Source organism: Manacus candei, unplaced genomic scaffold, assembly GCF_025592945.1.
Source record: "Manacus candei isolate 608988 ecotype Guabito, Panama unplaced genomic scaffold, ASM2559294v1 h1tg000037l, whole genome shotgun sequence".
In the NCBI taxonomy this organism is placed as follows: Eukaryota; Metazoa; Chordata; class Aves; order Passeriformes; family Pipridae; genus Manacus; species Manacus candei.
In genome coordinates, this window is record NW_026138085.1 from 8,317,104 (window position 1) to 8,330,897 (window position 13,794).

At 41.3% G+C, this 13,794-nt stretch overlaps 1 protein-coding gene and 1 long non-coding RNA gene across 11 annotated transcripts in view; one reads left to right on the top strand and one right to left on the bottom strand.

Moving 5' to 3' along the window:
* Window positions 1-13,794, bottom strand: part of LOC127473698 (uncharacterized) — a 901,041-nt gene that overhangs the window by 139,877 nt on the left and 747,370 nt on the right. The gene's annotated exons all lie outside the window — the stretch shown is intronic.
* The window catches only part of UBTD2 (ubiquitin domain containing 2), a 51,593-nt gene that overhangs the window by 18,617 nt on the left and 19,182 nt on the right, over window positions 1-13,794 (top strand). For 4 of the 5 annotated variants that reach the window (XM_051793623.1, XM_051793619.1, XM_051793621.1 and 1 more), the window contains exon 2: window positions 8,476-8,712. In XM_051793623.1, the coding sequence (XP_051649583.1) occupies window positions 8,476-8,712 (237 nt within the window). Of the gene's footprint in view, window positions 1-8,008; window positions 8,088-8,475; window positions 8,713-13,794 lie in introns of all 5 variants that reach the window. The other variant, XM_051793622.1, reaches the window with a different exon arrangement.

Genomic DNA, 13,794 nt, shown 5'->3' on the forward strand with positions numbered 1-13,794 from the left:
CCTCTCCACCCTCACAATAATTTTTTCTGTATATCCAACCTCAGTGTCTCCTCTTTTAGTTTGAACCTATTATACCTGGTCCTGACACTTAACAGTTCCTGATGGAAAGTCCCTCTCTGGCTTTTTCTATAATAAAACCTTAGAATCAAGTCTGGGAAGTAGTGCTGAGCTTTTGGTGGGAGACCAATGCAAAAATTTTTCTTTGAAAAGTACTCTTTGGAGTGTTGAGGCAAATAACAGCATGCAACTTCACAGGGGCTTTGTTTGCATTATTGCTCTATCCACCACCGCTTACCCCAAGTGTTTGTAACCAGTGCTTTGCTGTCCTGCTCTTGCAGAGGAATTGTCCTCATAAAACCTTCACAAACAGACTGGAGGCTGAAGTTCACCTCTTGCCAGCTGGCTCTGGGCTGTGAATGCACCTCACATTAGACAAAATACACTGACCTGGTTTCAATTTCTGTGGGAGGCGACCTGTGTTGTTACAGCATATCCCAGTGCAAAGCAGACTGTTGGTCATCTGAACAGATCCTGCATGTGTTGGGATGAGGTGTGGGATGTTTGGATCTGGAATACCATCGGGGGAGAAGATTTCAAAAGCTGAAGCTTTTATTTCTTGCTGCAACACTTCTGGCTTCTTTGAAAAGTGAGGGGCGATGAGTGATGAGCTGCCTGGAAATACCAAGCTCTCTTGATTTCTTCTGCAGTTGCTGTTGAAAATGATGGGAGAAATGGAAAATACGGTGTCATAGCTGGTAATTAGAGACAATTTTTCTCTTTGTCCAGCACATTCATACACCCTTATTCATACATCATCTCATGTGTTTTATATCTCACGCTGTGAAGCCTCTGGATTGAGTTGGTGAAGATTTAGTGCTTCATGTAGGCAGAGAGGCAGGGAAGTGTCGTGCCTGTACGACTTGTTCAGAGCTGCCTGGAATTACCAGAGTAACTTGCATTTTACTTGCTACAGTTTCTTCTATTCAATTAAATCATTTTGGAGGAAGGTGTTGGGTAAGAGTTGAGGACAGACTGGAGAAACAGGGAAGGTGCATTCCCTGCTCCTGCTTTGAGACACAGCGCTCTTTGCCTGGTTGGCTTTGAACACCGGGGTGGCACAAGTGATTGATGACCCCCTCCTTTGGACCCCAGAGGGACCACATACATCATTTAACACCAGCACATGGCATGTCTGGCAGGTGGCTCACGTGGGAGCACAGGCTTGACTTTAAGTGATGGTGATCAACCTTTATAACGTGGCTTTGAGTCCGTAGCCTGGTGTTTTATTATGCAACTGCTTAAAGATATAACTTGAATTTCTATCAGGAGATGTAGTTTTTCTTGTAGTGTTCATTTTACCCTTTTTCCTTTCATGAAGGAAATTAAAACTTGTCTTAGTTTCAAGCGTTGTCTTTATATCTGTCTGTCTATCTACACACAGCATTTGGAGAGCTCACACAGGGGCTCTAGAAATGTTACACTGCTCTGAAGGCTCTCAGCACTGCAGTAATAGGTATTGCTTTTGTATATATAAAATCTGGGTGCTCCTTTATTTTCTCATTAGGAAAACCTAATTGTCCAGTGAATTATTTCATTTGTAAATCTTTAACACTGTCCAGTGTCACTTCCTTTCCAAAATATTGTCTTGAAAAAACATAACCACCTTAAGAAATAAAAATGCTGAAAACTAGCAATAAGAGAAAAGATTCTGCCATTTTCCTGTTGTTGGGTAAGCCTGTGCTACTTAATGTAATTTAAATTGTGTAAGCCTATGCTACTTAATGTAATTCAAATTGTTTGCTGCTTAGATGCAATACATTTTCCCTTGCCCCCTCCCTGGTTTCCTTGGTTTTCTGCACCTCTCCTTTGTACTGACTCTTCCAAGCACTATTGTAATTCAGCTGCTGGAAGGATTACACTAGAGAATGATGCAAAGAAAATGTTAGGATGAACTGTGTCTAGATATTGATACCAAATTACAAGATACCTTATGAGGAAATTGGAACCAAATAGATCTGAAATGCAACTCATTTGATTTAAGTAGAATACTACTCACTGATTGTGGGGAGGGAAGCCCTTGGGACTATTACTAAAAGAAACTTTATGGGTAGTGAACTGTTACTTGCATTTAATTTGTCTTAGAAAAGTACTTTGTTAGCAACTGATCCTCAACAGGGAAGCAATCGTGTAAAGAAAATATTTTTGATTATTAGTTCAATGTGTAAAACATTTAGTTTGTTTCTCTTGACTGGCTTCAAGTCATTACCCATCACTGTTTCTCTGTTTCTCTGACTGTGTCTCCCTGGGAGGATTTTGCTTTCCCTGTTGAAGCTGTGAGTGTTTACAGTTTAACAAACCAAATAGGGCATGTGTGCCATGTTCTCCTCACTGGCCTCAGCCTCTGCAGGCCTTGGTCAGTGTTCTTTCTTTGCTGGCTTATTGTTTCTGTCCTCCTCCCATGAAGCCTGACCATCCTCAAATCCCAACATTTCCACTGAGAACAGTTTCTGAACATTCAGATAGACTGTTGTGGTGATTTTTTTATCCTTCCTTAGCACTTCTGTTGGGCACTCCTGCTCCTTTCCTCACAGTTCATTCCAAATCTTCATCATCTCTCCACACTTAAACAGTTGTCTTTATCTCTTAGGTATTTTCTTAATCAAAATGAAATTAAAAAAGAAAGTATTATCATATATTGCCAGATTTTCCTAATGCTGATATAATTTCAACATTTTGATCTTTGAATACTTGCCTCTATCTGCTCATAGCTCATGCTCTGCTGGTTGAGGGTCTCTCTGTGCTGGTCCAGTGCTTGTTTCTGATTGTGTGTCTGTCTTCCCACACATCTGTGTGGAAGCACAGGCACACAGTCAGAGGTGGATACCTGGAGATCAACAGCTTTGGGCCTCCAGTCCAGTCCAGATGTCTCCTTCTGGGGACTGCACTGCCAGGGTCTCCATGCCCTGGGTGGGTTCTGTGTGCACGGAAACTTTTCCAACAGATGCTTTGACCAAACTGGGACAGTTTCCCCCGACTTACAAGAGCAGTAAAAGACTAATGGTACAAGCAACATATGCTTCTGTTTTGAGGGAAAAGGAAGAAATTCACTGTGGAGCACTTGCGTGGATTTAACATGCCAAATTTTATTCCTAATGCTATTTTTAGAAATAGGTGAAAGATGCTCCAAGAAATGGGGTGGGAGGGAAAAGCTCATGTAAGACTGACTGACAGCAAAGGGGATGTTTCCCCAAATGCTTCAGGTTTTAGCTCAGTTGTTAGAGATAACTCTGGGCTTTATCAGGGGAACACATCTTGTGGGGTGTCTTACAGGGTTACCTGTCTGATCCATAACGGGGAAGGAGGAAGATCTGGTTTGCACTTGAAGCAAAGGTCCACCTGCCCTTCTCCAGAGGCTCTAAACTGTCTGATGGCTCATTCAGCTTGTTGCATTTGTGGTATTTGATTTGACAGAAAGCCCTTTGAGGCAGAAATGTTATCCAATTTGATTATCGAGTGCTATAGTTCATGGGTATATAAGCTAGGAATTATGAAAGCTTTAGCTGGATATTGGCTTTTAGTATGAGACTCTTGTGTTACCAGCTGCTCCTGCTCATCTGGCCCGCTCTGGAGGAGGTGACAGTACTGTGATCCACAGTGAGAGCGACATAACAAACACACCAGCTGTTAAAGAAGTAGTTCTACGTAGACATTTTTTGACATTCTGTTAAGAAACTGATTTAAATATCCAGATTTATTTGCATAAGCTCACTCAAAAGAAGCATAGATAACCTTACTGATTCCATTGCTTTGATGGGAAGCTGTAGAGAAGGGAAATAAATCTTCACCAATCAGGTTATAGAACAGTCTGCAAGGACTGGAGAAATATGTCTTTCCTTCTGAAAAAAAAGACTTTGTAGTTTACTAGGAGCTTAGTGGGGCAAACAGTAGTAGCTATGTCGAGGATCCTGGGGTGGTACTCTACCTGTGTAGTAAAAACATTATATGCTGCTAAATCCTATAGATAGGACAGAAACAGCCTGTGGCTTGTCTGCTACTGTTCTTAGGTTAGTTTGAGGTATTAAACAGGTTCACAGAATCATTTAGGTTGGAGAAGACCTCCAGGATCGAGTCCAGTCTTTGACTGATCCCCACCTTGTTAGCTAGACATTGGAACTGCCCACAGAGATGGTGGTCAGACCAAAGCACTGAGTGCCATGCCCAGTTGTTTCTTAAATGCCTCCAGGGATGGTGATTTCACCACCTCCCTGTCCCAATGTCTAGTTAACAAGGTGGGGTTCAGTCAAAGGTTAGACTCTATGATCTTGGAGGTGTTGGATTCTGTGAACTTCTTACCCCTCTTTGGAATGCACTACACCACTTGTGAGCAATTGAAGCAAGAACAACCTAACTTATTTTGGACTGTCACTAATGTGCTGATCTTTTTAAAAAGTAGACTCTTAACGGTTTTCATATTCCCTTCTAAATAAATCTCTTGCCAAAAATATCAACCACTGCCATCCATTGAGACGACGAATTTCAGTATTGCCTCTGAGGGAACGTGCCTTCTTGGCATTTATAAAACAATTCCTGTTTTCAAGCAGCATATTAATAATTTCTTACTTATGTTGAAGTGGTGTAAGATGAAAAATTAATGTGGATGTTACTTTCTCTTCCAGATCTTGCAAGCTGGTTGTGCCTCTGATGTGTATGGTCTTAAATGAAGCCTATGTTTTCTTTTGAGCTCTAGTTTGCTTCCAAAGTGAGGGATAGAAAACTGACACTGTAAATACTTGAGAAAGTGTTTCAGACTGTTGATGTTTGTTTCTTTATCAGCCTTATTACAGAAAGAGGGAAAGTCCTTTGATGTGGTCCAAAACTTTGTAGAAATTCATGTAGTGATGTTCTACTGTAGTGACCAAGGCATGGGGCGGAAAGTGAAATATTTGGGCCTTTTTACACATTAGGGCTTTTTATATGTCTTGAGTTTCTTGTATCCCTTCTGCTCTATCTATCCACACATTTGGATAGAGATTAATATTTCTCCAGGAGAGGCATAAAGATTTTTTGGGGATTCTTGAAGCACTTCTAATAAACACGCTAAAGACTTTCTTAAATACTGGCTTGTGATGAAGCCAAGTTGTGTTTAAAGGCTTAGTACTGGGATGGATGGCTTGTTAGAGCGAATTTGGCTTTTGAGGCATTTGTAGAGGCATTTTCTTCCATCACCTTTCTTTCCAACTTGAAAAAATAGAATTCATCCCTGGGTTTATCATCACTGCTGTCTATGTAGGAAGGATCGTGTCTCGAGGGAGAAGTTATTTGAGATTGTTAAGATTTCTGTCTCTTTAGTCTCTCCCCTGCTATTCTTGTCTAGTGAAGAGCAATAAATGCGGATGCTGTCTTGGGCAAAGGGGGAAGCAGGGAAAGAAATAGCCTGTTGGATTTTCCTCCATGGTGCTGGATAACAGGCAGGCAGGGCTGGGTACAGGCAACGCCGCCGTGACTGCGCGAAGTGCCTTTAACCTGCTTCCATAATTAATGTTCAGGGAGAAGGAAGGGGCCCTGTGGGATAAATTAACATTCATTGAATGTACGTGCAAACAGATGTTAGCTGAAGTTGAATGGAAAAAAAGATGCCCACTGACCCAAATTTCTAACAGTGTCCTGTTCTGTCTGTCTGAAATGTTCATGCTCTGACTGCTAAGCCTTAATAAGGAAACAATTTCTTGTTCAAGTGTTTTCCCACATATGTTTTTGCAATTTCATAATATACTGTTTAATGCATGCAGGGCTGCCTCCTTCACCATTGTTTTAGGCTGCCCCATCATCATCTCCCAGCTTGTGTGTGCTCAGCTGAGACTTGGACTGGGAACAGCCAGGCTTTGCCAGGAAACTTGGTGTTTTGTAAACACTTGGGTTTGCTGTTCTGAAATCTGTTAAATGGTCAGCACTTCTTTGAAAAGCAAATGGATGGAAGCAATCTCATGGAAGCAATCCCATGGAAACAAAGAGCAATAAATGTTTGTGGTCACTTGAAAGGATTCAGAAGTTTATTATTGTTAGTTTCTGCATGGGATACAGAATAACAGCTGGAGTCAGTATATGTGTGCCATGTGATTGTCATTTGTTACTTTTAATTGTCATCTGACTTTGTTTCCATGCAAATATCTCCTCCAGAGGAGACCACCAAGTTGTTTTGAGGGATGGAGCACCTCTCCTATGAGGAGAAGCTGAGAGAATTGCTATTGATCAGCCAGGAGAAGAGAAGGCTCTGGGGTGACCTAATTATGATCTTCCAGTACTTGAAGAGAGCCTGCAAGAAAGATGAAGAGAGACTTTGGACAAGGGCCTGGAGTGACAGGACAAGGAGGGATGGCTTCAGACTGAGAGAGAGTAGGTTTGGATTGAATATTAGACAAAAAATATTCCCTATGAGGGTGGTGAGGCCCTGGCACAGGTTGCCCAGAGAAGTTGTGGCTGCACTAACCCTGGAAGTGTTCAAGGCCAGGTTGAACAGGGCTTGGAGCAACCTGGGATAGTGGAAGGTGTCCCTGCCCATGGTAGGGGGTGGAATGAGATGATCTTGAAGGTAAGTCCCTTCCAACCTAGGCTGTTCTATGATTCTACTATGATTTTTTCTAATCCAGAGAAGGCTCACGCCTTTGCATAGTTGGCAATGTCACCTTACCATTAGGAATTCTTTTTAAAATCCTATCTTCAGTGACTTACACCTCAGGTTCATAAGCGTGTCTGTCATTTTGAGTTACAAAGTAGATAATTCTATGGTCATATGGAGTCAGATTGTTTAAGGGTGTGTGGCTGAACCTCGTATGTGTAAGTTTTAGTCTCCTTAAAGCTTGTGTGAAGTTGGAATGTCTTGTTGCAACACCAGGCACTGATGGTCAACCCTGAGACCCAGTGCTTGGTGTTGAGGGCTATTCTGAGAACAGCTGAGTGCCTCTGTGCCAAAAAAAAAAAAAAATCAAGGAAGGAGAGGCAATATTTGAATTAAATACTGTGTTTGCAAAATGTTACAGCCTAACTGAACTCAGTATTTCTGATATATTGACTTTTATGTCCCTCACCCCCCACACACTCTTGGCCATAAATATGATTTGTAGTTAACTGTAGAGATAAAGCCTACGTCTCGATTAAGGACTGTGAAAAATATTTGGACATTACACTGTTCTTCCACTGAAAACCAGATAGAGTAAGATTGAGGACAGATATGAGGGGTTTTGTCAGCTATTGTCAGCTTTCTCCCAGAAAAATAAGAAGGTCTGGAGACAGGAAGTATTTCTTATTATCTCTAAGGATGTGCGTGGTATACAGAATACTAAATTTAAACCCTTGTTTGTCCTGGTGCTCTCCCATCCATGCAGACTATCCAGGAGCACCTGATCAGCAGCAGCTTTGCTCTGCAGGCTTTGATATCACGGCAACTGTGGTGCCTTGTTCCTGTAAGAGATAATTTGGCCTTGGTAACGTGGATGTGGGATGACAGGCAGAATCTCTTCATCCTTCCCTGACCTGATGGCAGCTGGGGTTCCTCTGCTCTCTTGGGACAGCAGTGGCTCTTCATGGAGAGCATCAAGTTGATTCTCCAGTATCCTCTTGCAGGGATACTTAATTGACTTCAGCCCTGTGCAACTTTCCTGTGTTTCAGGAGCATTTAGTAACCATCACCCAGTTTCTGTGCCCTGTGCCATGGAGGGGGCTGCTTGTTTTCAACTGTAAACACCCTCAAATTTAGTTTTAACTGTTGAAGGACAATTCATTTCCTCTGGAGACGTTTAAACTGTGTATCCAAGGCTTTGTGGTATTGAACCGTGGTGAGAACTGTGTTTGTGGTTTGTCACTGCTCTCCTCCCCATACTGTCCTCAAAAGGGGGCTTGGAAATGGAGGAAGGGGATGGAAAAGGAAATGGAGTTTTAACTCTTGCAGGGAGAAATTATGCCCAGTGTGCACTGAAGTTTACTCTTTTCTTTTTCCTTTTCTTTTCAACAGAAGTTGAAATAATCCTTTACTCACTCACACAAATGAAAGAGAATGGTTTGGAACAGACTTGGCAGTGCTGGAATTTAAAGTGAGCAGAGGGTCTTAATCTACCAACTTTATACCTATGTGATTTTCTTAACTGGCTATTACATAAAAATAGCTGTAGGTAAAATGAAATAACAAATGCTTTTGTGTTTATTGTGAATGAGGTAACCACTTTTTAAAGCTTGATGGATCCCTGGATTTCCAGATGAAATCAGCAAGCAGGATGCAGCTCCTCCATTTTTCCAAGAGGTCAAACCAACTTTGAGTTTAGGGAAAGGGAGGTGATGCCTCGGTGGAGGTGGACAAGAAGAGTTCAGATTGCCAGGAAGTAAACTTTAACTCTGTAGAACCTAAACAGAACAACCAAAGGGCACTTCAGTAATTTCGTGCTGTTATTTTTATTAATTTCCCTTCCTCTTTCTCCCCCACAGTTGCTCTCGGTCGTAATCAGCCCTTGAAGAAAGAGAAGCCGAAATGGAAAAGCGATTACCCCATGACAGACGGACAGTTGCGCAGTAAGAGGGATGAGTTTTGGGACACAGCGCCAGCTTTCGAAGGCCGCAAGGAGATTTGGGATGCCCTCAAGGCTGCTGCACACGCTTTCGAGAGCAATGATCACGAACTGGCACAAGCAATCATTGATGGTGCAAACATAACACTACCACATGGTAGGTTTGGCTGACGTGGATGTGGCCTCTGAGAATGGTAACAGTAGGTTAAGACAAATATGTTTTTAACCTGACAATCGGTTGAGACGTGGACACAATAGCTTAAAATACTAATATTTTAGTATGTATGTCTTCCTATTCGGAGTTTCAAGGCAAAATCATATTTGTGTGTGAAAGGACCAAGAAAATCTGCCTTTCTGTATTTACTTCAGTTTGAGTGTATGATCTGGTGCATGCAATAATGCAGTTTGTGTCTGATCTTTACAGGCAGCACTTGGGACTTTCTCCAATCTTTTGGAACACCTGGATGCTCGAAGGCACAATTTTCTTACCTTTTTTTTCAGCTTCCCTTCGTAAGGAAATAGATTTTTTTTTTTCCACTCCTGATTTTAAGGGTTTCTTTGGCATTTGAACTATTGAGGTTTTTTAAAGTTTCTATTCTGAAGAGTATGAAAAGTTTTCCCAAAAACTTGGCAATCTGCTGTTAGATCTTGTGTGAGATAAACTGTAAGCACTTGTTTTGGGTGCTTTCCCCCTTTGCTCTATTGTTTGGAATTCTGGTGGGGTTTTTTTCAAGCTATATTCTGCCTCACTCCACCTATCTGAAATGAATCATAATTCCCTTTATTCCTAACAGAAATACAGTTCAAGTTCTCTGTTTAAAAAATAATAATAATTCAATGGATTTTTAGCTTTGGTAACGTAAAACAATCAGGATGAAATCAAAAACAAACAAAAAAATCCACACACACCCCAAAGCCCCCACAGAAGGAACCCCCCCCAAAAAAACACCAACCAACCAACCAAAAAAAAAACCAAAAAAATGAAACAAAACCCCCCCAAAACATAAAACCCCACCAGAAGCAATCCACACAAAAAAATTAGTCATCCACCACATAATAACAGAACACACTAAAGAGGAGCAGCATAAGTCCTGGTTAGGTTCTGCTTCATGTCCCCTTTTCCAGAAGGGACATGAAGAGCCTTGCACCAAATAATGAACTTGTTCCTGACATGTGTAAAAGACATTATTTATGTGCTGACTGGGGTCTCCTGGAAAAAGGGATGATTTGGAAGATCCAGGGATTTGCTTTCTGAGGTAACTAGTCTTTATGATACTGACTATTCAGTGCCTTTTTATTTTCTTTTTGTTTTATTGATGGTGTTTAGGACCTCAGTTTCCTTAAAAGTCACAGTTGATGATGTATTTAGGTTGGAAGGGGTGTTTTTGGGGATCCCTCTGTCTTTTCCCATATTAAAGTGTGAAACATTACTGGTAGTTGTGGCACATTACTGGTAGCAATGTGTTGTTCTTCCCAGTCCTGTTGAACAGTCAGGATCTCTGAAACGTCACTGAGAGGTGGAAACTTCCAGTGCTGCAACATAACCTGGATTTTCCATAATTCCTGGGCGGTCTACTGTGGTCCTGCAGATCATTGCTTGTTTTCAAGGAGGTTTGTGTTTAACTGATACTGAAGGAGTTTTTGTCAGGGGGAGTTACACATATGGAAATGGTTTTAAAAAGGAATTTGTCAATTATTTCCAGAACTTGCCGATGCTGAGGAGATCTCAGGTCTCCTCCCTGACAGGCCTGACAGAGGTCTGTACATATCCCAGGCTCAAGCTATGGAAGAGAGAAAAATAATTTCTCTGCAATAGGCCAATGTGGTTTTCAAAAGAGGGTGAAAAAAGTCAAGTTGTCTCGTGTGGAACTGGTACTAGAAGACAACTTTGTTCCTGTGTTTTCTATAAGGGTTTCTTTCCTTGCACAAGTTCATAAAATGGATCAGAATCTGGAAATCCTAAATTGCCTATGAGACTTCTTCATTTTCTGTATAAATAATGTATTCTAATAGCATATTATATTTATTCTGTGTCTAGAAAACATCAGAATATTCTCCTCCTAATTTGATAACGCTGCTGGATTTTTGTCCTTTTGAAACACCTACATTGCTGGAAATGTCCCAGGAGCAGCTGGGTGTTCAGGCAGCTTGTGAGCTGGAGGGAATTGTATAGATGAGAGGGGGCTGAAAAAAGGGATAACTGAAGTTACTGATAATAAGTCACTGTTCAGATAAATGGAAATAATTAATATCTCAGACATTGCATATTTGCAGACCTAAGGGAGTCGCTGCATTGTTTTGTTTGGTTTGAGTTGGAAGGCACCTTGAAGTTCATCTAGTCCTACACCCCTGCCATGGACAGGGACACCTTGCACTGGACCAGGTTGCTCAAAGCTCCATCCAGCCTGGCCTTGGACATTTCCAAGGATGGGCATTTCTTCACTTTGAGCAGCTTGAGAATGTATGATGGATGCTCTTCCCTGGAAATTACCCTTTTAATGTTATTGCATGTAATACTTAATGGGGAGGAAGTATATGAATTCTTAAATTTGGCTTTTCAGCAGTTTGCTTAGGGTCCTGCCTACTGCTGGCAGGCTGTAATCTGCTTCCTAAGGCCCATGTGCAGAATACTCAGAGCATTTCAGGAATAAGTCAGGAATCAAAGTTGTATCAGAGACTCTGTTGCCCAATCCAGGCCTGGCTTGAGGCTGAATTCCAAACACAGAGAATATTCGAATTTTTATCCAGGATCTTGAGTTTACTAGTGATTTTTGTACCCACAAAATTGCATTAAGTGCTGTTTATTCAATTGTCTGCTTGTGACACTTGTTTTGTGCATCAACTCTTTGCATAGTCCTCCATGCAATGTGACCTTTCCACTACAGAGAAAGCTACTTCTTTTAGAAATTCAAGTATTTCTTAGCCATCAAGCATTGTAAAAGTCTTCCATTTGTGGGCTCAGTAAGGTCTTTTCTCAGCAAACTGAGCTTTTCTAGAGACAGGTAGAACAAGTAAACTGTCCTTGTTCTGAGTGACACCAACAACCTCTGTGGTTTTGTTTACAAAAAGCTCATTTTGTGCAAAGTTTGCAAAGAAGGGAAAATAGCTGTGAAGAAATCCAGCTTCAGTGTCTGCATTAGGATCCAGTCTGTGCCTACCCGACCTACCCCCATGGATTTATCCATGGAACTGCTGAGCAGTGCCCAGCATGGGGTGGTCTGTCCTTCTACCCTGCCCTGGGCTGTGTGGGGACCCAGAGCATGGCAGGGGACCACTGTCACTTTTGAAATTCATCTTTTATACCCTTTTTGTTTTCTGTAGCTCTTTACCTGACCAGGCAGGAAATACACATCCAGGTCAGGGTCTGTCTTCTGTACAAAAGTTAGGATGAAAGTTACAGCCTCAAGCTGTGCCAGGGGAGGTTCAGGTTGGACATCAGGAAGAATTTCTTCATGGAAAGGGTTGTAAGGCATTGGAAGGGGCTGCCCAGAGAGGTGGTGGAGTCCCCATCCCTGGACGTGTTCAAGGAATGACTGGACATGGCACTCAGTGCTCTGGGCTGGTTGACGAGGTGGGAATTAGTCACAGGTTGGACTTGATGATCTTGGAGGTTTTTTCCAGCCTAAATGATTCTGTGAAAATCAAAATGCCTCCTGGATGTGCAATTTTGTCTTCTGGTCCACTAGAAACCATGGTAGAAACTGCTCAGGAATGCCGGAGTGTCTCCTTGGAGCTTAGCACTGTTCCTTCAAATACAGGGCAAAGGGAAAATGTGATGCTTCAGTTGTGCAGGAAAACACTGTATTTCCTCAAAGAAAGCAACCATTTTAGGAAGATGATGTGTAGAAATCAAGTCAAGATTTTTTTATCCCTAAATAAATAATCTGATAACGTAACTCTGGCATTTGTGTGTGTAAAAGCTTGTATTGGAGATTGGAATCAAAGGACATATTTCCTTTGATTTCTAAACTCTCCAAAGAATCTTGATTCCTAAGGAAAACCAGCATCAACTAAATTCCTTTAACTCTATTGAAAAAAAAAAAAAGAGAGATTTTTAACTAATTTGTTCTTCTCCCAAGGGATGAAAAATGATGCAATACCATGAGACTGTGGCGTTTCTTCTCATTTATTTTCTGTGTGTACAACAGAGGCTTAAAAAACCCAAACTAAACCCTACATCTACATTTTACTGTCCCTGCAGGGTAACATTGTTGTGTGTGTGCATTCAAGCCGTATATTACTTACAAAATTAAACCTTGAGGGAAGTGGAGGAGTGAGAGGAGGGGGCTGAGGAGTGAGTAAGGACTGACAGATACAGATTTTGCAGATAGAGATTTGGGCTTAGCTGATGCTGCAAAAATAAAATTGCTTTTTTATTCCAGCATCCTATAGGAAAGGGAGGGGGAAACCACATCTCTTCTGAGACTGTGTTCAGTCAGATATCTCACTTGTCTAATCTGTGAAAGGAAGGCTCTAACCAGTGTAATTTTTCTAATGGATGCCTTTTGCTGTCTTCAGAGGTTAAAAATAGCATGTAAGAAGTATTAAATAAATAAATAAGCTTGTGGGATGGGCTTAGCACTTCTCATCTATCTTGGGTGACTCTGTGGGATGGATTTAAAAATAGAAATAACGTTATTGCCAATTTATACTTTTTTTTCCTGATGTCTTAAAGTAGCACATTTTCCATATTTTATTAATGAGTCTATTTAAATTTAATGAAGAACAGTTCTACATACTTCTCAGCTATCAAACAGGAAATGTTGGAGTGTGTAGTATTTTATTATGATCTGCACCAAATGTTAGTGTTGAGCTGGACTTGTCCTGAGTGTAGTTAATATTAATTGCAGTCTGTCTGGGATGCAGTTTTTAAAGTTCAGGATGGACATTTAATCTGCTGCAGCAGAGTTACCAGGATATTAGTTTTAGCTCCTTTAATGCTGTTTGAATGATAAAAGGAACATAGCTCCTGTGGCTCCCAGCAGGCTTTTACAGTGAGCAGCCTAGCAGGGCTGGTTCTTTGTGTACAGGCACAACTGTCACATTTACTGTGTGCAGCACTTGAGATCATGAAAAGTGGGGATGTGAGTATTTAACTTAAATGCTGGGGAAAAGTAAGGGAAATTACTGAAATGCTCTTGCTGTGACTAGAGCATTTTCTTCCACTTTGGGTGCAATATTAAATAGATAAGCATAAAAAAAACTGCCAGACAAAAAAAAACCTCAAAGCAACAGCAGC